At 53.1% G+C, this 23,921-nt stretch overlaps 1 protein-coding gene across 1 annotated transcript in view; it reads left to right on the forward strand.

The window, feature by feature from the left end:
• Window positions 1-615: 615 nt before the first annotated feature.
• Window positions 616-23,921, forward strand: part of OLFML2A (olfactomedin like 2A) — a 28,682-nt gene continuing 5,376 nt past the window's right edge. The window contains exons 1-6 of the mRNA XM_070799219.1: window positions 616-868; window positions 8,094-8,357; window positions 15,037-15,144; window positions 17,983-18,192; window positions 20,260-20,506; window positions 22,655-22,879. Of these exons, the coding sequence (XP_070655320.1) occupies window positions 743-868; window positions 8,094-8,357; window positions 15,037-15,144; window positions 17,983-18,192; window positions 20,260-20,506; window positions 22,655-22,879 (1,180 nt within the window). The 5' untranslated portion in view covers window positions 616-742. The remainder of the gene's footprint in view (window positions 869-8,093; window positions 8,358-15,036; window positions 15,145-17,982; window positions 18,193-20,259; window positions 20,507-22,654; window positions 22,880-23,921) is intronic.

Genomic DNA, 23,921 nt, shown 5'->3' on the forward strand with positions numbered 1-23,921 from the left:
AGTCGTGTCCGACTCTTAGCGACCCCATGGACTGCAGCCTACCAGGCTCCTCCGTCCATGGGATTTCCCAGGCAAGAGTACTGCAGTGGGGTGCCATTGCCTTAGGAGGGTGTTTAAATGATTGGAGCTACAGGAGTTTAGTTGGGGGTTGACGGGAGGGATCTCGCAGAGGGGAAGAACTGGACCTTGCAAGAGAGAGAAGTCTGAGCCAGGAGAAGGGTGGAGCTGGCACGGTCGGGGTGTTTGGAGATCTACAAGACTCGCGTGCCCTGGAAACATCCCTCCTCTGAACTTTACAACCAACTCCAAAAGGGAAGCACTATTTTTCCCATTTAACAGACGGGAAATTGAAGGTCAGAGAGCCGAAGAGACACTCCCAAGATCCTACATCTCAAAGAACAGGACCTCACTCGGTGTGGAGAGCCTGCGCTCCTTCACTGCCCCAGCTGCTACTGCGGGTTCCGAACCAGACCCTTTTTTAGTGTCCTTGCAGGGATGCCCTTTGGAGAGCCGCCCAATGGCAAAGAGGCCCGGCTGGGAGCGGGCCAGAGGGGTGGGGTGCCCCCCTCCATCCCAGCTCCGCCCCCAGCGGCGCGGGAGGGGTCGCGGGGCGGGGAGCCGCGGGCGGACTGGGGGCACGCCGCGCGGGTAGAGCTGACCGCGGCGCCCAGCTCGCAGTGCGGCCCGCGCTTCCCGGCGTCCGCGCGTGCTGTCGGCGCCAGCCGTCCGTACCCGTCTCGGTATGGCCGCAGCCGCCCTCCCCACCAGGCCCAGGTCCCGGCCTGGGCCCCGGCCGCTGCCTCTGCTTCTGCTGCCTCTGCTGCTGCTGCTGCTGCTGCGCGTGGGCCCGGTGCGCGCCGACAGTAAGGTAAGCGCTGCCCTCCGATCCGGGCGCAGGTCGGTAGAGCCGAGCGCGAGGGGGCGCTGTGGCTGGGGCTGCAGACCAGGCACTGTGTGAGGCCGGGAACCGAGGACCAGGACAGGCGAGACCCGACCTCGAGCTTAATAGGGAGGCTGCAGGGACCGGGACACCAGGACAGGAGCGCATGGGGAAGAAGCACTGGAGATGGTAGGGGTGTTTGGGACCCGGAGCATCAGGAAGGGGCGCTGGACACAGTCCAGTGAGGGCAGAAGTTCAGTACTGAAATCCTGAGCTAGGGAGAAGGGGCGCTGGGAGCTTGAAGGGGGTGCAGAAGGCGATGGAGTCTCCAGCCTAGGGAGGTGATTCCCAAGAGCGCTGGGCAGGGGCAGCCTAGAGATCTGGCTCAAAGTTTCCGTGGGAGGCTAACGCACGTGGGACAGAGCCCTGGTAACTGCTACCTAGCGACTCCAAGGTTTGTAGCAGGCCCTGGGCCAAGGCTTTCAGCCCATACTGAGGACCCAGAGTCCCTCCCCAGTGAATCCAGCTGGACTGGTCCTTCCTGCCTTCTGGTGTTCCTGCCAGAAATCTGACGTACCCTGTAGAGTGGCAGTCCCAACCTTTTTGGCACCAGGGATGGATTTCGTGGAAGATAGTTTTTCACATTACATTAATTGTGCACTTTATTTCTATTATTATTAATTATAATAGCTTCACTTCATATCATCAGGGAGTAGATCCTGGAGGTTAGGGATCCCTGCTCTAGAGGACACCATGTCTGCAGAAGTGATCAAGATGTTCTCAGTTGTGGCTAAAAGGTTCTGCTCTGATGTCAAGCAGATCTGGGTTCAAATCCCACCTTCACCTCTCATCCAAGTGACCTTGAGCCTTTACCTCTCTGAGCCTCCAATTTCCTGACCTGTAAATATGGGAATAACAACATAGTTCTCACTTCCTGCAGTCGATGATCTCTACATGAGAGAGATCAAGCCTGGATAATGCTTAACACCACTTTGGCAGCTAGTATGTGCCCAGTAAATGCTACTGTGATTTTGAAATCTCACCACAGAGACCCCAAAAGAGGGTGAGATCCAGAATGTAGACAGAAGCACTTTGAGTCAGTCAGAGCAGGGACCCCTTGAGGATGTTTTAGAAACGACCGGGTGAGGACTGAGTCAGGGCTAGGGAAAAGTGAGAGGTAGGAGGGAGGTAGAGCCCTTATTCTTGCAGAGCATGAGAATAAGAGTGACTTCTCTTGATGTCCCTTCAGCCCCTTTCCTGGGTAGGAGGTGAGGCTGCCCTGTCCACAGGCAGGTAAAGGGCAGAGGCCACTAGCCACATGGTAAGTATATGAGCAGTAGGCACTGGCAGACCCTCAGCCTGAAGATTCAGCTCAGGGTATATAGACAAGTGAGCTGCAGTCTTGAGCATGTACTCCAAAGATAAGGAGGGAATGAGTAGCATTCCCATTTTACAGATGGGAAATTAGGGTGTGTAGAAAGCTGGTTTGTGAATCAAAAAACCTAGGTTTCTTTGGCCCTTTGTTGTTCTTAGACTGTGTGACTTTGGGCAAGTCACTGCCTATTTCTGGACCTCAGATCCCCCATTGGAAAAACATCTTCCCAACTTTCTTTCCATATAGCGCCTTCTAGGATTCCCTGACCTGGGTCAGGTCCAGGAACAAGTGAGCAAAAAACCCCAGATAACCTGATCAGCACTTTGCCATTTCTCATTTCTCTAGCTGGGAGGGATATTTGGTCTTGGGCATCCTCTGAGCCATGCCGAGGACTATAGAGCCTGTGGGGGAGGGCTTGCATTCAAAGCAAAGACAAAGAAAACCCAACACCCTGTTTATGTAGTGAGTCAGCCAAACACTTGCTAGGGTGGGTGTGTGTGCGTGTGTGCGTGTGTGTGTGTGTGTGTGTGTGTGTGTGTGTGCTGTCCCAGGGCAAGCTGGGGCTGGTGGGGCGGGGAGGCACATCCCAGAGTGTGGAGGATGAGGCAGCTGGGGGACTCAGCACAGCCCTCCCCCAGACACCTCCCACCCACAGCACTCACCCAGCTGGGAAAAATAAAAATCAAGTGATGGGTGAATTTACTCTGCATTCCTCAGCACAGCCAGACTCCTGCTGGCTCTGAGAGAGAGCTGTTTTCATTATTACCCTCCCTCCCCCAACAATCCTCCTTCCTCCAAGCCCATCCTATTTTCTGAGGGTGAGGGGCGAGCTCTTTGGAGGGCCAATCTGGGAAGTGAAGTCTGTCTAGGGCCCTAAAGGGTTAAGTTGGCCCTGCTTCAGACTTCCTGCTCTTGGGAGGTCTGGCTTCCCCTTCTGCCCAGGACTTTCAGGGGTGCAGGGGCAACGTAACCCCAGAATGCCTGTGGCCAGCTCCTCGCTTGGCATGTTTTAATTTTGTGTTTATAACCAGGTCTCTCCTAAACAGGACTTGGGGTTTCCATCTAAGGAAGAGTTTTGTCCAGTGAGAGGCGTTCACAGCTTCCTGGCATTTCTGAGGGGCTGCCCAGTGAGGAGGTTAGGCTGGATAGACAGGTGACCACGTGACACCCAGGCACAGTACCAGAGGCCTCCAGGAACCTGCTTTTTTGCTGTAGGTCCTTGGAATGTGGCTGAGAATTCCACATCTCTTCCTCAGTCTCCCCATCTGTGAAAGAGCTGCTGACACCTCATTTCCTCCATGCATTCAGGAGTGGGAAGGGGATCTTTGGGCAGCCCTGCTGCTGATCAGAGGCCTGAGGACAGGGAGGAGGTACCAAGGCCTGTGGGAGCTGGGCCAGGGGAGCAGGAGGGGCTGGCACAAGCAGCCGGTGGTATCCCAGGCTGGATCAGATGTTCCAGTCCAGGCCGTACTCAGAGGCTTAGGTGTTGCTGCTCCTCCACTCAGGGAGTTGCTGCCTGTGGGTGTAATTGGAAACAGGCTCCATAGCCGGCCAGGGCTGCACAGTGATGGAGTCCTTCTGCACGAAACAGAGCGTGGGGCCAAGCCAGGCCCCTCGGGTCTCTCTGCAGGAAAAGTCTTGCCCCATCTCTCCCTCTGGCTGGGGCACGTGAAGAACATCCTGGGTGCCAAGCCCTCTGCCTAGGGTTTACATTCAAGATCTTACACAACATTCAGGATTTCCCCATTTGACAGACTTGAACAATGAGACTCAAGAGAGTCAGGTAGGGACTGCTCAAAAATCCAAGACAGGGAACCTGGGGAATTTGGAGATTCCTGGGGCTCCAGGATTCTCAGCCTTTAGTGGGCACCCAAATACCTGAGAAGCCTGGGAGAGTCTGAGTCAAGGTGGAATAAGGACAGGGCATCTGCATTTTCCAAGTTATCCCATCCCAGGTAATTCTGAGGCACATCTCCCAGCTGAGAACTCATGGAGGTTTGTGGAGCAAGAGAATAACAGATCATCAAAGAGGAGCTTTGGAAGATTAATCGAGCAGAGAGGCGGCTCCCTATATTGTCTGTTGTTTAGTTGCTAAATAGGTCTATTAACCATACTTACTTTAGTCGCTAAGTCATGTCTGACTCCTTTCAATTCCATAGACTGTAGCCTGTGAGGCTCCTCTGTCCATGAGATTTCCCAGGCAAGAATACTGGAGTGGGTTGCCATTTCCTTTTCCAGGGAATCTTCCCCACTCAGGGATCAAATCCGCAACTCTCATGTCTCTTGCATTGGCAGGCATGTTCTTTACCACTGAGCCACCAGGGAAGCCCCATGTATTCTCTAGGTAGCAGTTGCATTAACTAAGCAGTTAATGCAGCCTGAGCTTAGGCTGTGGCCAGGGAGTGGAGACCATTGAGATAGAAGATATTTAGGATGAAGCATTGGAAGAACAGGCTTCTTATGTGGCACAGTGGTAAACAATCTGCCTGCCAATGCAGGAGACACAGGTTCAATTCCTGGGTCTGGAAGATCCCCTGGAGAGGAAACGGCAACCTATTCCAGTATTCTTACCTGGGAAATCCCACAGACAGGGGAGCCTGATGGGCTACAGTCCATGGGGTTGCAAAGAGTTGGACATGACTTCGCAACTGAGCACTTATGCACACACATCAGAAGAATATGACTGGTGGGTTTGTTCTGGTGAGAGTGGTGAGAGCAAAGAGGAGGCTCAAAGATCTGAGTTGTGCAGGAGGGTAGATAGACGTGGGTTTGGGAGAAGATGGTGGGCCCAGTTTTGAATGGATTAAGTTGGGGTGCCCGTGGGGTGCATCTGGAGGCGGTGTCCAGAAGACCATGGGCTCTAGGGGAGATCTTTGCCTGCAGAAGGACATGTGGAAACTGCCACTTGGTGAATCTGGGCTGGCCATGAGAAAAGAGGGAAGCTTCAACCTCCAGGTGACACAATCTGTTCTGTTCCTAGAACATTTTCTAGGTTGAAACCCCACTTCCCCATTCTGGCCAGATTTATCCATCTCTCTTCAGAAATATCAAACATGCCTTCTTGGCCTCTTACTGTGGGATTTCCTTGCAAATAGCTGGGGATCTTTTTAAGCACAAGCCACCCACACTCCTGGGGGCTTTAGCAGCAGTGTGTGCTGAGTGAGGCTGCAGGGAAAGATGGGGGCTCAGGCAGGGACTTTCCTGCTTGGCAGTAACCCCAGCCTGCAGACTGAGGGCAAAATGGATCAGATCCATTTCCCCTGCCCGACCGAGGCCTGATCCTTCCAGGGCCACCATCTCTCTCCCAGCTCAGTTGCTGTGGAGAAGCCCTTGCCTGGTGACTTGCATGGGAACTACATTTTGGAGTCAGGCTGTGCTGTGCGACCCTGGGCAAATCCCTCACCTTCTCTGAGACTCAGATTTCTCCTCTCCAAGATGTGTGGTTGTGGTGAGAGCACAGAGGTAGAAAACTACGTACAAACGTGCAAAAGGGTTATTGGCAGCAACTTCAGTAGCAAGTAGAGAGCAGCTGTGCTATGCTAGGTGCTCCACATGCATTGACTCATTTCAGCCTCAGGACAAGCTTATGGGGAAAGGACTGTTATCCTCCCCATTTTACAGAGGAGGAGGCTGAGACTCAGAGGGGTCAGGGCCATGCGAGGAGGACATGTGGGAGCTGGGATGTGAGCCCAGGCCTGGCTTCTTTCCATGAGGCTCTGCTGCTTCCAGTCAAGCACCACAGGACACTGTGACCACAGGAGGTGGGGCCCTTGCCCCAGGCTCCTGGCAGCTGGGGCTGGAGTGGAGGTCCTCTTCTGACTCCTGCCTCCTGGCCTGTGTCAGGGCCTTGGCCGCCCCCATCAGGACGTAGCACCTCATCTGAGGAGGGAAGGAATGTTGCAGTCATGTGGAGGCCGCTGCTGGTGGGGATGGGTGTTGGATTATGGGTGAGTCCCCAGGAAGAGGCCTCTTTGGCCTGGGCCACACAGAACACACCCACATCCACTTGCTGGGCTCTTTGCCCCACCTGTGGGAGTGGGTGGGGGTGACTAGGGGTTCCAGCAGAGCTGGGAAGGGGGCCCAGAAGTCTCAAAGCAAAGGCAGGCTTACCGCATTAGCGGCGATCTAAAGAATGTACATCATCTCAGCCTGGCTGTCAGTGCTCATGGGCGCAGAGAATTGCCCAGCTGGGCCCAGGGCACACTTGCCCCACAGAGGACCCCGGACAAAACTTCCACCACAGCGCCCCCTTCCCCACCCTCCTCATCCCCCTCGGGACAGCAAGTGTACCCGTGTTGGGCTCTCATCCCCTTGAACAAGTTATTTGCTGGCTCCAGGGCTATTATCGCATCTGGAGAACGCTGCTAAGAATGTCTAGGAAGTTCCTTGGTGGTCCAGTGGCTGAGATTCCATGCTCCCAATGCAGGGGGCCAGGATTCAATCTCTGGTCAGGGAACTAGGTCCCACACGCCGTTACTAAGGGTTCACTTGCCGCGACAAAGATCAAAGATCCCAGGTGCTGCAATTAAGACCTGGCACAGCCAAACAAATAAATAAAAAGAATACCTACCAATGTACCCACATGGAGAAATATAGAGGGATAAACAAGCCCCTGTCAGGATTATTGGTGCTAATAATAACAACTACAACATATTCCCGGTATTCTGTCTCTCAGTCCTCACAGTCTTTTGTTCGATATACTCACTAGCAGTACCCTCCTTTTACAGGTGAAGAAACTGAGGCACGGAGAGGTTAAGTAATCTGCCCGAGTGCACACAGCTGTAGGTGGCCCATGGCTGTGTTCCTCACCACCGCCCCACGCCTCCCCAGTGCTCAGTGAGTTCTCAATAAATGTCTCCTCCCTGGGCTCCGCATCCCAGGCTTGCCTCCTCCATCCACCGTCTGTCCACAAAGCAGGCTGACTGAGTGCCCTGCAGACCTGGCCCTGGCTCTCTCCTGCTGATAACCCTTCCATGACTTCCCAGTGTTTTCAGGAAGAAGACCAGATCCTCAGCCAGTTTTAAGGGCCCTCCATGGGTCAGGCTCTGCCTCCCTCAGCCTTACCTCCTACCACCAGGCTCTCTGTAGGCACGAGCCAGAATGAACCTCCTCCAGGCTCCCAAGGTGCCCAGTCCTTGCTTGTCTTTGCACATCTGACTTGCTCTCCCTGGACTGTTCTACTCATGCTTAGAAATGTCCCCCGGGGTGCCCTCCTCCGAGCAGTCTTCATGGGTGTCTTTCTCTGGATCTCAGGGCTCACTGCATCAACTTCTCCCATGGCTGAGAAGGTCAAGGATGCCCCTCTGTCTACTTCTTCTGCACCTCCAGCTCCTACCCAGAGTCTGGCAGAGGCCAGGGCTTCAAACAGGTGTCTGAGGGCTCAGAGCAGAAATGGAGTGCCTACTGCCCTTCCCAGAGGACGCTGGGATGCTCATGGGGGTGGGCTTGGCAGAAAGCCCAAGGGGGCCTTGAATTTGCCTGGGTCCTGGTGGCTTCAGTGAGAGCTCAAAGGTGTGGGTTTGTTGACTGAGTCATAAATAGCTGTGCCCTGAGAGCCTGGAGCCCAGGATGGGCGGGCTGAGCCAGCTAGGGGAGTTCTGGCTGGGACTCCCAGGGCCCTACTGGTGTGTGAGGGCAAAGCAGGCTGGAGCCTGGTGCCTGCCACTGATCTCACCCAGCTGACTCCTGCAGGCTGAAAGTTCTGCTGCCCCCAGTGACCACACTTAAGACATCGGGTGTGTGGCCTCTCAGGGTGGGCTTGAAGGAAAAGGACGGAGGGAAGGGGAACACTCCCCTCGCCCCAGCCCTGGCCTTCAGCTCACCACGGCCTCTCTGCAGGTGTTCGGCGACGTGGACCAGGTGCGCATGACCTCGGAGGGCTCCGACTGCCGCTGCAAGTGCATCATGCGGCCGCTGAGCAAGGACGCGTGCAGCCGGGTGCGCAGCGGGCGGGCGCGCGTGGAGGACTTCTACACGGTGGAGACGGTGAGCTCCGGCACCGACTGCCGCTGCTCCTGCACGGCGCCGCCCTCCTCACTCAACCCCTGCGAGAACGAGTGGAAGATGGAGAAACTCAAGAAACAGGCACCCGAGCTCCTCAAGGTAGACCTTCTGGAGGAGAGGCGCGATGGGGCCCCTCCTACACCAACACCTAGCCTGGGCTGGCGGGCCGGCCCTCCAGTGAGAGGGCCGCACATGTTAGGAGAGGGGTTGTCCTCGCCCCATTTCACAGGTGAGGAAACAGAGGCTCCCTGGGAGGCAACCACATCTTGCCTAAGGCCACTGGGCCAGTCAGCGATGGAGGCAGCCTGCTCTGGCGAGTTTACCTGGAGACAGCCCTTTACTGTCTCATTACCATCCAGCCGAGTGTCCTGGTTTTCCCCAAACCAGGTCATCCATCGTCACCTCCACATAGCATTTGAAATTTTGTGGCACCTGATTGTTTCATGTCATAACTTTTCCCGTATTCATGTACCACCTTCGTGCCAGATGTTGTGCTAAGCTCTTTTTCTCCTCTACATTATTTCTCTAAATTCTTAATCCATTCGGTGAAATGTGGGATCTTTGCCGTCATTTTATAGGTGAGAAAACTGAGGCTTGGACAAGTTAGGTAACTGGCCCGAGTGCTCATATGACATGCAGCCTTAAGTCTACACCCTGTTTTTATGTGAATGTTATAACTACACACCCACCACGGGAAGATTAGAAAGAGGCGCCACCTCTGGGTGACCCAGCCCTGTGCCAGGCCCACCACCAGGACCCATAGCTTGGATAGACGTGGACAAGGAGATCACAGCTACCCAGCCAGCCAGGCACCCACGTACCATTCACACCATGCAGAAGTCCGTCCTTGGAGGGCCTAGTGGGGCTCAGATTTGAACTCAGATCCATGTCCAAAGCATGTGTTCTAAATCACCCTGCTCTCCTATCTTCCTTTTTGTAATAGCCCAGATAATTTGATGGCTTTTTCTCAAACTGGAGGACAATGCCTTACGATGTTGTGTTAGTTTCTGCTGTACAACAGCGTGAATTAGCTCTAAGTATGCATGTATCCCCTCCCTCAGGAGCCTCCCTCCCATCACCCCTGTAGGTCATCACAGAGAATTTGGTGGCTTTTGAGAAGATCTATTTCTTTTATAATTTCTTCCAAACGCGTCTATTTTGCCCTTTTCGTGTCAAGAACTGTCACGTTCGCTGAGATGTTGCCCTACGTGTAAGCTAACAAGTTAGCCTGCCAGTTTCATGGACACTGGCAGAAGATGTGAGCCAGAGACAAAGGGCTTTATTACTCATGGTCACCAGAGTGCCTCCACTTTCTTGCACTGGTTCTCCCACTCACTTCCCATGGGGTGATGCAGTGGGGGCTGGATAGCACGTGCACATTCAGTGGGATGTCTTCCAAGAGAAGAGCTCCTACGTAGAGAATCCAAATCTCTTATGAGGAACATCAAACCCACCTTCCCTGCTCTGGAGGGAAACATTCTCTGGCTGCTCCGAGTCTGTTCACTCTACAACAAGGTGGCCTGGAACAAGAACAGTCAGCGTGTCTGCAGGCAAGACACACAGAAAAGCAAGAGGCCCCGGGAAGAATCATCTCCAACATTTGGCTCAAAATATTTTCTTTAAATTTAACTTTAGTTTTATTTTTGTAACAACTGGATGGATACCAAAACTCTCAAAGTTGCAGGGGGCAGGGGGGTGGGGTGAATTTTAGGCCAAGTGGCTTATTTTTTTTTAAAGGAACGAAATGCTTTCTTTATTTTATTTTTGGCTGAGATGAGTCTTTGTTGCTGAGGGGGCTTTTCTCTAGTTGTGGGGACCGGGGGGCTACTCTTTGTTGCAGTGCATGGGCTTCTCATTGTGGTGGTTTCTCTTGCTGCAGAGCACAGGTTCTAGGTGCTCAGGCTTCAGCAGTTGCAACTTGCAGGCTAGAGAGTACAGGCTCAGTAGTTGCGGCACATGGACTTAGTTGCTCTGCGGCATGTGGAATCTTCCTGGACCAGGGATTGAACCAGTGTCCCCTGCATTGACAAGCAATTCTTATGCAATGTACCATCAGGGAAGTCCCCAAGTGACTTCTTGACAACTTGGCAGTTCCTGGACCACAGTGTCCCCCAAATCCACTAGCACCCTGCAGACTCCAGGGACAGAAGCCAGAGGCCAGTCTTCAGTCACAGGGACAAATCCAACTTTTGCTTATATCCACTTCCCAGTAACCCGATTGTAAGCATACTGGACACGAGGATAGACAAAACCTTTTTCTAAAGGCTAGCTGGTTTAATCCTTGCTACAACCCTTTGGAGAGGGAACTTATGTTCCCAGCTTTACTTGGGGGAGGAATCTGAGTCCCAGAGGGGAACTGTGACTTGCCTAAGATCAGAGCAAGAAATTGGCAGCACTAAGATTTGAACCCAAGAATTCTCTGCTGTGTCCCCTTGCCCAGTGGAGAGGTCACTGGGCAGTTCTCTTAGCCCGGAGCTATCCCATAGGCCTTTCAGTGCACAGCAGCCATGGGATTTTTTATTCAGCCTTAGAGGACTAGAGTGGGGCAGTGGTGGGATTAACCCAACAGGTGGGATTGCAGGAAGAGCCCAGAGAAGATACTCTGCCTCCTCGACACCTTAGGAGCAAAAGTGAGGGCCTGAGAGGTACCCAGAGAGCCCCAAGAGAAGCCATGGCAGAAGCAGTACAAGACAGGGCTGAGGCCTCTCCTATTTGGTGTGGCTCCGCCTTCCTCCGTGGGTTTCCCCCACCATCCCAGGAGAAGAGGTTAGGAGAAGCCACTGTGGAGGACAACAGAGCATACCCACCTATACCTGCCCCTTGTCTCTACCTCAACCCTTCCCCTCAAGCTAAGAACTGCAGCTGTTACTTGACCTTAGTTGCATGGCTCCGAGGAAGAAGAATAGGATTCTAGATCCCCTTTCTTGGGAAGGTTGGCTGCAGGGAGGAGCAGTGTTTCTCACCTCTTCACTCCCTTTCCTTCTGGACATGAACTAGATGTGGCCCCGCCCTTGAGAAATCCCAGTCCTTTGGGGACACAGCTCCTGATCCCAATAATGGCTAGGTAGTCAGTGCTAGACCAAGCAACATCCCAGGGACTGTGGTAGTCCTGAGGAGGAGGTAACATTAGAACTGGGCATTGAGGGATGTGTAGGAGTCCCTCAGGCAGAGCAGCAATAAAGACAGGCTAGGTGAGAGTAAGTAGAGTGGGTATGACCCAGGGTGCCTCCTCGCCTTTGTCTGTCCCAGCCTTACTAGCCACCGGTCAGTTCCATATTGTGCTTCTCAAACTGTATGTGGTGAAAGACCAGTTTTTTAAAAATCTGTCAAGAGTCAATATTTTGTAAAATACTATAAAATTAGTTGTTAGACAAATGAAATGGAATATAAACAAAAACACTAAATACAAGTCCAGTGTTGGATTAGTAGGGTCCACAGATACAAAATTTCTCTGTCGAACGGCTCTGAAATTTTATGAAAGTCTCCTCTTGCTTTGTGTAATTACTTAATCACAGACTGGTAATGAGCAGCTTGGACTGGGAATGGTGCTGGTCTGCAGACCACACTTTGAGTAGCTCAGCTCAAACACGCCATGTGTCTTCACACCTTCAGCTCTTTGCACGAGCTGTTCCCTTGGCCTGCAATGTCTGTCTCCGGCCATCGTTGCTCAATTTGTGCTTGTCCTTCAGAGTTCAGTTCAGACTTCCTCCTGACAGACTTTACCAACCCACACCCACTCCCAGACAAGTCAGTGCCCCGCCGTCAGTGACCTGGGCACCTGTGTGTGTTTCCGTCTGTGTTTCCTGATCCGGACACCTCTGTGTCACTCTGCACTCCTTGACAGCCTAAGAAGGATCACGGAAGCTCGTGTCTGTATTGTCATCACTGTCCTTAATGCCTGGGCCACAGTGAACATTTGCTGAGGCCAAAGAAGATGGCAGGGGCAGATCGAAGAGACCTTGAGTGCCAGGCTTAGCAGATTAGAAGCCCCACCTGGGCAGTGGGGAGCCACAGCGAGCCATCTGGCAGGGGAGTGACCCATGGTCAAAGTTGTGCTTCAGGAAGCCAGTTTTGGTGGCCTTGAAGGCAACAGAAATGAAGCTCGGAGGTCCCTTTTAGCCTCCTGGAATGGTACTCATCACTGATATTCATGAAGCCCTTGCTATGCACCCACTCTGAGCTGAGCCCTGTCCAGACTGTGCTGCTGTGCACCATACCCCTGCTGCCCGCCTCCCAGAGAGAAGCTGAGACCCAGGAGCGTCTAGTTCTGAAACTGCACAGTTCTGAAACTGAACTCCACAGAGCCCTGGGGATACCACGCAACCCTTCCAAGGCTGAACAAGGTTGTGGGGAAGCAGAGGAGGCTCAGGGCCCTTTTCCTGCTTCCACCAGAGTCCCCCTTTTTCTGTTTTCGAGATCAGAGTCTACTCAGAGAAGAACTGCCTGGCTTAAAACAGCTTGAACACCCCTGGGAGAGTGGGAGTAAAACTGTTGGAAATAGCTGGCCAAGGCCAAACAGGAGCGCCGGCCTGCTCAGGCCCTGAGAATGCATACAGGGGGTGGACTGGAGGAACTGCCCACTAGAGGCAAGGGAAAGCTGATTTCCCAACTGGCCCTTTGTGCCAAGGTTTCCCTGACAGTCTCACTGGCATCCTGGCCATCTGGAGGGAAGGGTCATGTCCTGATGAGGTGTGACGGAGAGGGGATGGAGTTGGGCAGCTGAAGGGAGAGCCGCGAACTGGGTGAGGGAGACGTGGCATCTGCTACTGACTGGTTGTGCAAGCCCCTCCCTATCTCTTGGCCTCAGTTTCCCCATCTGAACCCAGACAGGCACAGTAAAGCATGATGGGAAAGAGGTTTTGGTTTATACCAATCTGGGCTCTGCTTCTGGCTCCACCATTTAACAGCCGGGGGCCTTGGCTTCACCTCTCTAAGCAGCAGCTTCCCGATCTGCACGACCGAGATAAAAGACCTCCAAACCTTATCACAGGTCAGGTGCCCAGAAGCAGACTCTTGTGCAGATGACTTATTATGAAAGGGCTCCCAGGAGGAACTGATACTGAAGCAGATGAAGCAGCAGGAGGACTGGGGAGGGAGGGGGAAGGGAAGGAGCCCAGTAGGGGAATGGTTTCAGGCCAAGTGCCAGCCCCAGCTGCAGGGGACGCTGGAGTATGAGTGGCAGCTCACTTGTCCTGCGTGGCTAGGATTCTGACTTCTAGATGTCCACACCAGTCAGCCCTTGCCTGCAGACTGCCCGAGGAGGACACACACTCCCAAACACTTTGAGGGGCAAAGTGGCTCTTTGAAGAGAGTCACAGATACAGGCTGTTAAAAGGTAGGCATGTGGAAGCCAGGGTTGGGCACGAGAAACAGAAGCAGGGATCCAGGGGGTGTGGATAGAGCTCCTTCGGTGTCCACTGCTCCACTGTCCTCGGGGTTGTTATGGATTAAGTGAAGTGGTTCATTCAGGCCCCGGCACAGCGCCTGCCATATGTGAAATATGCTTAGTCGTGTCCGACTCTTTGTGACCCCATCAACTGCAGCACGCCAGGCTTCCCTGTCCTTCACTATCTCCTGGAACTTGCTCAAACTCATGTCCATTGAGTCGGTGATGTCATCCAACCATCTAATCCTCTGTCATTCCCTTCTCCTCCTGCCTTCAATCTTTCCCAGCATCAGGGTCTTTTCCATGAGTCGGCTATTCGCATCAGGTCACCAAAGTACTGGAGCTTCAGCCTCAGCATCAGTCCTTCCAATGAATATTCAGGGTTGATTTCCTTTAGGATGGACTGGTTTGATCTCCTTGCAGTCCAAGGGACTCTCAAGAGTCTTCTCCAGCACCACAATTCAAAAGCATCAATTCTTCAGCACTCAGCCTTCTTTATGGTCCATCTCTCACATCCATACATGACTACTGGAAAAACCATAGCTTTGACTATACGGACCTTTGTGGCAAAGTGATATCTCTGCTTTTTAATATGTTGTCTAGGTTGGTCATAGCTTTTCTTTCAAGGAACAAGCATCTTTTAATTTTATGGCTGCAGTCACCATCCACAGTGATTTTGGAACCCAAGAAAATAAAGTCTCTCACTGTTTCCATTTTTTCCCCATCTATTTGCCATGACGTGATGGGACCAGCGGAGAAGGCAATGGCACCCCACTCCAGTACTCTTGCCTGGGAAATCCCACGGACAGAGGAGCCTGGTAGGCTACAGTCCATGGGGTCACTGAGAGTTGGACACGACTGAGCGACTTCACTTTCATGCATTGGAGAAGGAAATGGCGACCCACTCCAGTGTTCTTGCCTGGAGAATCCCAGGGACAGAGGAGCCTGGTGGGCTTCCATCTATGGGGTCGCACAGAGTCAGACACGACTGATGTGACTTAGCAGCAGCAGCAGCAGCAGCAGCAGCAGATGGGACCAGCTGCCATGATCTTAGTTTTTTGAATGTTAAGTTTTAAGCCAGTTTTTTCACTCTCCTCTTTCACCTTCATCAAGAGGCTCTTTAGTTCCTCTTTGCTTTCTGTCATCAGCTACGTATCTGAGGTTATTGATATTTCTCCCTGCAATCTTGATTTCAGCTTGTGCTTCATTCATGCCAGCATTTCACATGATGTACTCTGCATACAAGTTAAATAAGCAGGGTGACAATATACAACCTTGACGTACTGTTTTCCCAATTTTGAACCAGCTCATTGTCCCATGTCCAGTTCTAACTGCACTTCTTGTCCTGCCGCGTGCTCTGCCTTTTCCCTAACTCTCACCCTTCCCCGGCAGCTGCAGTCCATGGTGGATCTCCTGGAGGGCACCTTGTACAGCATGGACCTCATGAAAGTGCACGCCTACGTCCACAAGGTGGCTTCCCAGATGAACACATTAGAAGAGGTAAGGGCAGAGCTCAAGCCAGTGGCCAGGCTGCTGCCTGGGCAGTTCTGTCTGGACGCTGGTGGCTATAGGAAGCTGGATTCCAGGAGGGAGCTGGACAAGGAGATGCAGGCCACAGGGTTCCGCCTTTGAGCAGGAGATCCGACTGGGCCTCGAGGGCCCACAGGAAGCTGGAGGCCTGGGTGGAGAAACTGAGGCGCCTACTAGTTGTGTGAAAGGGGTGTGGAGGGGGCTGGAACCTGTAGCCACCCTCAGTTCACCAAGACCAGGGCACAAGTCTGGGGCGGCCATTCATATGAAACACGAGTGTTGTGAAGGACTGGCCAAGCCTCCTGGGGCCAGGCCCAAGGCAGCATGGCTGTTCAAGGACCCACCTACCTGGAGACCGAGGTGCTAAGTGTCTTCTCCTGCTCAGGGCAAATGTGCCGGAGGGCTGGTGGGTGGTTGACACCGCCCCCTGAGACAGAGACAGAGCTGAGCGGGCGTGGAGGTTCAGGCCTGAGGTCTGCATCTCTGCTGGCACAGCCTGGCCTCCGCCTTTTCCTGCATCCGGTCTGTGCTGGGCTGCTGAGAGCACGGGGATATGCAGCTGCCAGCAGGGGTGTGAGGGGCTTCCTTTCCCGGCTTCCTTTCCAGCGGGAGGGGGCACCTGGGCATCCTGTGCCCCACAAGGGGAGATTAACCTCTTGTGTGCATGCGTGCTAAGTCATTTCAGTCATGTCCAAAGGTTTGCAACCCTATGGACCATAGCCTGCCAGGCTCATCTGTCCATGGGATTCTCCAGGCAAGAATACTGGAGTGGGTTGCCATTTCCTTCTCCAGGGGATCTTCCCCACCCAGGGATGAACCCGGGTCTCCCGCATTGCATGCAGGTTCTTTACCACTAGCACCACCTGGAAAGCCCCTATTAACCCCTACGAACCCCAAAGTCCAGGGTCACTTAACTATTCGAAGATTATTTGGTGAGTATCTCTTTTGTGCCAGCACGGGAGAAAGATAATAACAGTTGTTGAATTTCTCCTGTGCCCAGGATTTCCTGTGCATAGTGCGTGCCAGGCCCTCCTGTTGTTGGTTCTACAGTTCTGCTTTGACCTTTCTTTCCTCTTGTAATCTTAGGAAATGTTAACTCACTTCACATAACTGTGAGCCAGGCAATCTGGAGGAGCCAGACAATGATTTCCGCAGCCACGAAGAAATGATTTTTAAATTATCTTCTGTTTTGCATTATCTTTGCTTTGCTTCTGTTCACTAAGTGATAGCTGTGGAAAACAAAAGAAGTTTTTTGCTAACACTGGGAGGAGACAGAAAGAACAGCCTCAGGAGGAGCTGGCTTCCTCTGCCTAAGGGAAAAACATCACAGGAGGGACTGACCTCCTGTGATGTCAGGCAGCACTTTGGAGTCCCAGCTTCCCTCTGCTTTCTTCCCTTATGCCAGTGGTTCTCAGCCCTATGTGATTTTGCTCCCCAGGGGACAGCTGGTGTATCTGGAACCATTTCTGGTTGTCACAATTTGGGGGAAGTGGGTGGCGGATGCTGTTGGTTCTAGTGGGCAGTGGTTGGGATGCTGCTAAACATCCCACAATGCAGGACAGTCCCACAACACACAAATGTCAATAGTGCTGAGGTTGAAAAAGCTGCCTTACATGGTTTGCCTCCGTCTTCTCTGTGATCCAGGTGGGAGTGGGGCTATGTGTGTGTATGTTAGTCGCTCAGTCCTGTCTGACTCTTTGTGACCCCATGGACTGTAGCCCACCAGGCTCCTCTGTCCATGGAATTCTCAAGGCAAGAATACTGGAGTGGTTTGCCATTCCCTTCTCCAGGGGATCTTCCCAAGCTAGGGATGAAACCTGGGTCTCCTGCATTGCAGGCAGATTTTTTACCATCTGAAAAACCAAGGAAGCCTGTGGGGCTAGGGGCTGCTAAAGCCAGGCAATGTCCGCAGCAGGCGGGAGACAACGAGGCAGGGCAGGAGAAGCAGAGTAGGGGTAAAGATGGGGCTTGGTGCTGCGGGTGGAGCCAACAAGACCCAGGAGAAAAGTTGGAGACTTGGAGACTAGGAAGGGATCAGAGGCCATAGCAAAACCCCAATGAGTTTATGTTTATTTTATGAAAAGGGAATATTTATGTATTACTTGTGAATTTAAAAGGTATTTTTAAAGTAGCAAAAGATGGGTAGCACCTTAAAAGATGGATCCATAAGGGACTAGCTAAATACATTTTGGTCCATCCAGACAGTGGCCGGCCATGTGGTCCATAGAAGGTGTAAGAAGCACTATATACAGAGATGTGCAAGAATTCCCAAAACAAACTCAAGGGAGAAAGCAAAGTGGAAACGAAGGAAGCAAGGGAAGAAAGGAGGGAGGGAGGAAGAAGAGGAATTCCCTCACAGTCCGGTGGTTAGGACCCTGAGCTTTCACTGCCAAGGCTTCGATCCCCGCCAGGGTTCAGTGTCTGGTGGGGGTTCAGTATCTGAAGTAAGATCCTGCAAGCCATGCAGCATGGCCAAGAAAAACAAAAGAAAAAAGAAGGCCATCACAATTAACCCAGAAACAGGTGGATGGGAGACATAGATTTTCTATCCATTTATATCCTTTAATTTAGTACTATGAACATGTTTTCTGTTTGTTCATTCATGCAGTTTTTAAATTAAAGTTAATAACCACAGGGTCTCGAGCAGCATGCTTTATTTCACTGCTGCTCTTGGGTGCCGCCCCACCCATTCCTCTGGGCCCTGGGTTGGGAGACTGGGTTGGCAAAGCCTGATGGCAGAAGCCGGGGTGTGCCCCAGGGTGGGAGACAGCCCAGGGACTGGAAAGACCTCAAGTCCCGCCCCTACAGAGCATCAAGGCCAACCTGAGCCGGGAGAACGAGGTGGTGAGGGAGAGCATGCGCCACTTCAGCGAGCAGCTGAGGCACTACGAGAACCACTCAGCCATCATGATGAGCATCAAGAAGGAGCTCTCCAGCCTGGGCCTCCAGCTGCTGCAGAAGGATGCGGCCACCGCACCCGCCGCCGCCCCAGCCCCCGGCGCCGGCAGCAAGGCTCAGGTGAGACCAGGCTCTGGTGACGGGACCAGAGGTGGGTGGGCTGGGAGCACAGCGTGCCGGGACCTCGGCCCTGAGGGCCAGCTGGGTCATGGGTTGGGGTCATAGGCTGGGGCTGAGGGCTGGCCCAGTGGGAGAGTCCCTGGCAGGGTGGGGGCAAGGGGGTGCCTGCTGCGCAGTAAGCAGTCAACACAGGTGAGCTGGGAGCAGACATGGGGCTCCTGAGCCAGGCGTTTGGCGGTATTCTCATTCCTGGTTCCAAACTAGCAGGGACAAGGTTGCAGAGATGACCCTCCCTGCCTAGTCCCAGGGGAACCAGGTCACCTGCAGCACAACCACTTGAAACTTCATCTGCTGTGGCTGGGCCCCTGGCTGCATCAGTTCTGGTAGGGGGTGGGGGCAGGGGGTGTATGTGGGCAATGCCTCCGGGACCCGAGCCAACTAATACCACTTCTTCATGCAACCAATTGATCGTGGGGTGGAGACCTCCTGCAGCAAACACCCAGCCTTCCATCTTCAAACTCAGCTCCCAAAGTGAGCAAAGGCACTGCTTTTGTCAGCAGGCAGAGCCATCCATGACATATAACACACCTTTGGGCAAATTTGAAAAACGCCCTCCTCTAGCCAGACAGATTGCAGAAAAGACTCTCACCACTGGTCAGATAAATTAGAAGGGGGAGGGACCTCGCTGCTGGTCCAGTGGATAAAACTCAGCTCCCAATGTAGTGGGCTCGGGTTCCATCCCTGGCTGGGGAACTAAGATCCCATATACTGCAACTAAGCTCAAGGACAGCAACTGCTAAGTCCTTGCACAGCAGTGAAGACCCAGGGCAACCCAAACAAGTTAAAAAAAAAAAAAAAAAGCGGGGGGAGGGGGCCTCTTTGGGTGGATAAATTATCTGAAGGCTCCTTCCTATGACCAACACACACCAGGATGTGTGCCTTGGCAGATGGAGCACAGACTAGACTTTACTTCCATTCGCTCCTTTGACCAGTCACCACGTGCAGGACACAGCCCCCACCGCTCCCACAGCAGCCTCGTTTTCTAGTGAGTGGGGTAAGAAGGCAGCTGACTTCTTCACAGACATTGTCTCAGCGAAGCCCACAACGACCTGCAAGGGCGGATGCTCATTGCCGGTTTGGCAGATGAGGAAACATGGAGCAGGGTCACTGGGAGAAGGTGGCCTTGATGGAACCCAGGCCTGCGTGACGGCCAAGCCCACTCTCTTCGCCTCCACCCCTCAGCCTCCCGTGCTGACATTTTGATGATGGGACCATCTGTGTCTGCAGCAAGGACCACATAGATGCTGATAAAGCAGGGAGGAAGCCCGGTGCCTTGGCCCAGAGCTGGCTTCCTGCTCATTCCGTGCCAGTTCCAGAGCTGGAATGAGTCCTGTTGGGGCAGTGGCACAGAAAGTCTAGATACCGTCCTTGCTGTATCTCCTGGAGATCCTGCCTAACAATGGGTAATGTCACAGGCCCAGTGTTCGCGTGCCAAGCCAGCATCAGAGGCGTTTAAAAGGAAGCCAAAATAACAGAATTCTTAAAATATTAGAAACAGCATGCCCTAAGGTCAATGCCCTGGTGACCAACCATCCCAGTCTGCCCAGGACTGAAGGGTTTCCCAGGATACGGGACTTTCAGTGCTAACTGGGAAAATTCCAGGCACACTGAGATGAATTGGTCAGGAGGGCCTGAGAACCTCTCCCGGCTCACACACAAAGACCAGTGAGTGAGAGAGACGGATGGGAAGCTGACCTCCCCGGGGAGCTGACCATTGCAGTCTACCCCCCAGGCAGAGTGAACAGGAATTGGTAAGTGGAACAGGATCTAACCTATTAGGCTGGGCTTCAAGCCTACCGGGGAGCTAGAGAGCTAAGTAGGGAAACCAAGGCACACCCTGGTCATGGATATCACCACGATTGGAGGAGAGATGTGAATTCAGGAGCTCCTGGGACACAGGGCCTGGAGCCACCTGACTGCTACCAGCCCCCAAATGCTGAGCCTCCCTGACCCCCTGAAACATCCCTTCTACCACCCTCCAAGTCTGAGACTCCCCTTCTCCCCCAGGACACAGCTGGAGGGAAAGGCAAAGAAAACAACAAATACGGCAGCGTGCAGAAGAGCTTTGTCGACAAGGGCCTCTCGAAACCTCCTAAGGAGAAGCTGCTGAAGGTGGAGAGGCTGAAGAAGGAGGGCAAAGGCAGATTCCCCCAGCCCACAGCCAAGCCCCGGGCCCTGGCCCAGCAGCAGGCCGTGATCCGAGGCATCACCTACTACAAGGCAGGCAGGAAAGACACGACCGAGCCCATGGCTGGTGAGTTGGAGGAAGACGGGAACCTTGGGGAGTAGGAGTCCTACAGGGACCCAGGATCTCTTGTGTAAACTGCCCCAGACCTCAACTCCGTGGTTTACCTGTTGGTGCCCTTTGCTCATCCACACAATGGGATAATCCCCCTCCTGGGGTTGTTGGTGGGGATGAAATGATAAAATCAACGTGAAGCACCCCTGCAGTATTTCTAGCTGTCTCCACTCTCACTGGACTTTTCCTCCTTCCTTGAAAGATTTGCTGAAAGTTCACTATGTGTGTGCTGTATCTTCCAGACATTCTGCCTTACATGAAGCTCATAGTCTAGTGGGGAAAAGCACACGCATAACTAAGCAGCTGCCTCTGGTAGGGGGGAGAACGCAGGGGCCGGGCCAGGGTTCTGGGAAGTGCCCCGGGGCCTCTGCGGCACCTCCCATGCCCAGATTGGCATTGGAGTGAATGGCCTCTCCAGCACATCCCACTCTGTTCCCCCCAAAGAAGAGCCCACAGACTCTGGTCTCTTTCTTAAAGCTCCCTACCAGATCACGGTGAAGTGCAACGAAATAATTAATCGAAAAACAAGAGACGAAAGTTCCAAGAGTTCCCAGATTTCTGGGCCATCCCCACTGGTGTGGTCCTGATTCTCCCTCTGAGCTCCTCCCCAGATGCCTGCTCTCCTCTGATGTCCCTGAGAGGTATCCCCAGCCTGCTTCCCCTTCCTGGGTCCTGCTGATCACCTCCTCCACTGAGGCTTTCTGCCTAGCCCATGCCCAAGGGGGCCAGGAGTGGAACTGTGAGGGACCAGTCTCCCAAGAGCCCCTCAGTTCTTGGTCTCTCAGATCTCAGGGGCCTCTTCTCCCAGCTCCTGGTGCCAGCTGTCAGCTCTGAGTCCTGCCAGTTCAGCCTGGCCACCGTGTAAAGCCGCTGACCCCTGGCCAGGGCCCTGCCCATGAACAGCTGCAGGCATCTGACTCTTCCAGTGAGGCCTGTGGGAACAAGCCCTGCCCTGGCTGGGTGCCAAGGTTGGGCCCGGCTGAGGCCTGCTGGCCAGAGGGTGTGCCTTCATTCCCTAGAGACCAGGGGCTGCTCCCCAGTGGGGCCTGGCTACACCCTGAGCAAAGGGGAAGCCCAGCAGGAAGAGACAAGGTAGAAGTCACATGAGCCTCAGGACATCTCTGGGAGCCCTGCCACTACAGCAACGACAGCACGATTCCTCTGTCTCTGGTATCACAGCTTTGAATCCTTGCACACATGCTGTCGCAGTTGATCCAGGAGAGGAAACAAGTTCGGAGAGGTGAAGTGACCACCTCCAGCTTTTGCAGCGAGTTAATGGGACTAGAGCCCAGAAGCTGAAGGATTTTCGTTCCCTGCTCTGTGCCACGGAGTCTTACTGCTTTCCCTACCCATTCCAACTATTTCCCTGACCCCAGCCATTCCAACCCAGGGGAGCGCAGGTCAGGGATGACCGGAGAGGGCCCCAACCAGTGCTATGGAGCTGAAGAAGTTCCGGTCAGTACAGCCCATGCCAGCAGGGGTGGAAGAAGAAGGGAGGGCAAGCAAGCTGAGAGATGGGAGTTAGGAGATGAACAAGGGGACAGAGACCTGGGGTCCAGAGGGGATGGGAAGCTGGCCACACCTGGCCTGCCCTACCTGCGGTGTCAAATCCCGGATGAGAGAGACTAGAGGGTGGGTCCAGACAAAGACAACGTCTGTAACATGGGAGCAGGGCTTTCTGCCTCCGGAGATTGGATCCAGGAAATGAAAACACTGGTACAAAGTGTTTCTTTAGGAGGGAAAGGGGTCTCAGGTCCGGCGCCTCACATTTGCCAGGATCTGTGCAAATGTCTCCTATACATTTTTCTCTAATCCATACAACAGCTTGACGTGGTAGACCTCACGACTCTCATTTCACAGAAGGGGAAGCTGAGGCCCACTGAGGCAGGGGACTTGACCGAGGCCACTCGCCTGAGGGGCTTACAGCCAGTCTGCCGACCAGGAAGCCCTCTCCACTTCCTACTTTGCAAGGCTTTTCACTCTTCAGGGGCCAGCCCCTCCTCTCCCCCATGGCCCCAGTGCTGGCAGCCCGGTGGGCCTGGGGAGGATCCCGGGCAGTGGTGGGTGCTCCTCGGATGTGAACACGGGGTCTTCTCTCCACAGACAACGCCCTCAAGGGCACTTCCTGGCTGGAGCAGCTGCCGCCCAGGGTGGAGGGCCGGCCACCAGAGCCCAACTCGGCAGAGCACGAGGAGGCTGCGCCCCAGGCCCCTGAGGGAGCAGATTTGGCCCCTGGCACCCCTGCCTCGGATCCCACCCCCACCCCCACCCCCACCACCAGTCCCCTGCCCACCGAGCCACCCCCACGCCCGGAAGTCCCCAGTCAAGGTGAGTAAGCCTCACGGGTCAGCAACTACTGCCCGTAGGCCAAATACAACCTGCAGCCTGCTTTTGTACAGCCCTTGAGCTAAGAATAATTTTTACATATTTTAAGGGTTGTTTAAAAAAAAAGAAAATGAAACAGAAATATGTGGTCTGGAAAGTCTAAAATGTTGGCTATCTGATCTTTGTAGGAAAAGCCTGACTACATTTACAGGGAAACAGATAGTGTTCTCAGCAAATTCTTCTTAAAACATCACCTAGAATCCCATCATCAAATCCAGCAACTATTTTTACTTCCCAATTTCTTCTGTCCAGTCTCTGGCCCTGTTTTTTATGTTCATGTTTGTAGTTTCAGCTCATATCTTAGGTAGAAATCTTCCTAATTAAGTCATTGAGCCCATCCTTCTGGAGGGCATCTTGGCTGCCTGTGATAACAAGCCTTAAAACCATCCCCTACTTTGGTCCATGTGCATCCCACTTCTAGGAATCTTTTCCTAAAGGATTCATCAGATATGTGGACAGCAGCTACAGCTTAACTGGTTTCCTTGTGGTCTATTTCTAATGTCGGAAAACTGAAAATAATCTCAAAGTCTAACTGAGGGGATTGGTTAAATTAATTCAGTGGCACAGCTGTCTGGCGGTCTGGTGGAACCTTGAAATCACATCATTAAAAGGCCATTTAATGATGTGAGAGATTGCTCAGTGGAGGGAAAAAACAGGATACATAAAACTGTATATTCAGAAGAATGATGGTGCTTTTTAAGTATTTCTGCATGACTGTACATGCAGAGAAAATAAGAAAAGGAAGGAAATACAACATGTTTAAACTTTTCTTTGAATAACAGAATTTTGAATGATTTTTATTTTCTGCCTTTTCCTTTTCTGAATATTCTGTTTTCTACAATGAGGGGACATTGCTTTGATTATGAAGAAAGAAAAAAAAATAATAATGCTACAAACAAAATCTCAGAGGGGATTTAAGAAAGATTCAGATAACATTCCCAGGACTGTTGCTTTGGCTCAGGGCCTGTGGGTGTGTGTATCAAAT

Source organism: Bos indicus, chromosome 11, assembly GCF_029378745.1.
Source record: "Bos indicus isolate NIAB-ARS_2022 breed Sahiwal x Tharparkar chromosome 11, NIAB-ARS_B.indTharparkar_mat_pri_1.0, whole genome shotgun sequence".
Taxonomy (NCBI): Eukaryota; Metazoa; Chordata; class Mammalia; order Artiodactyla; family Bovidae; genus Bos; species Bos indicus.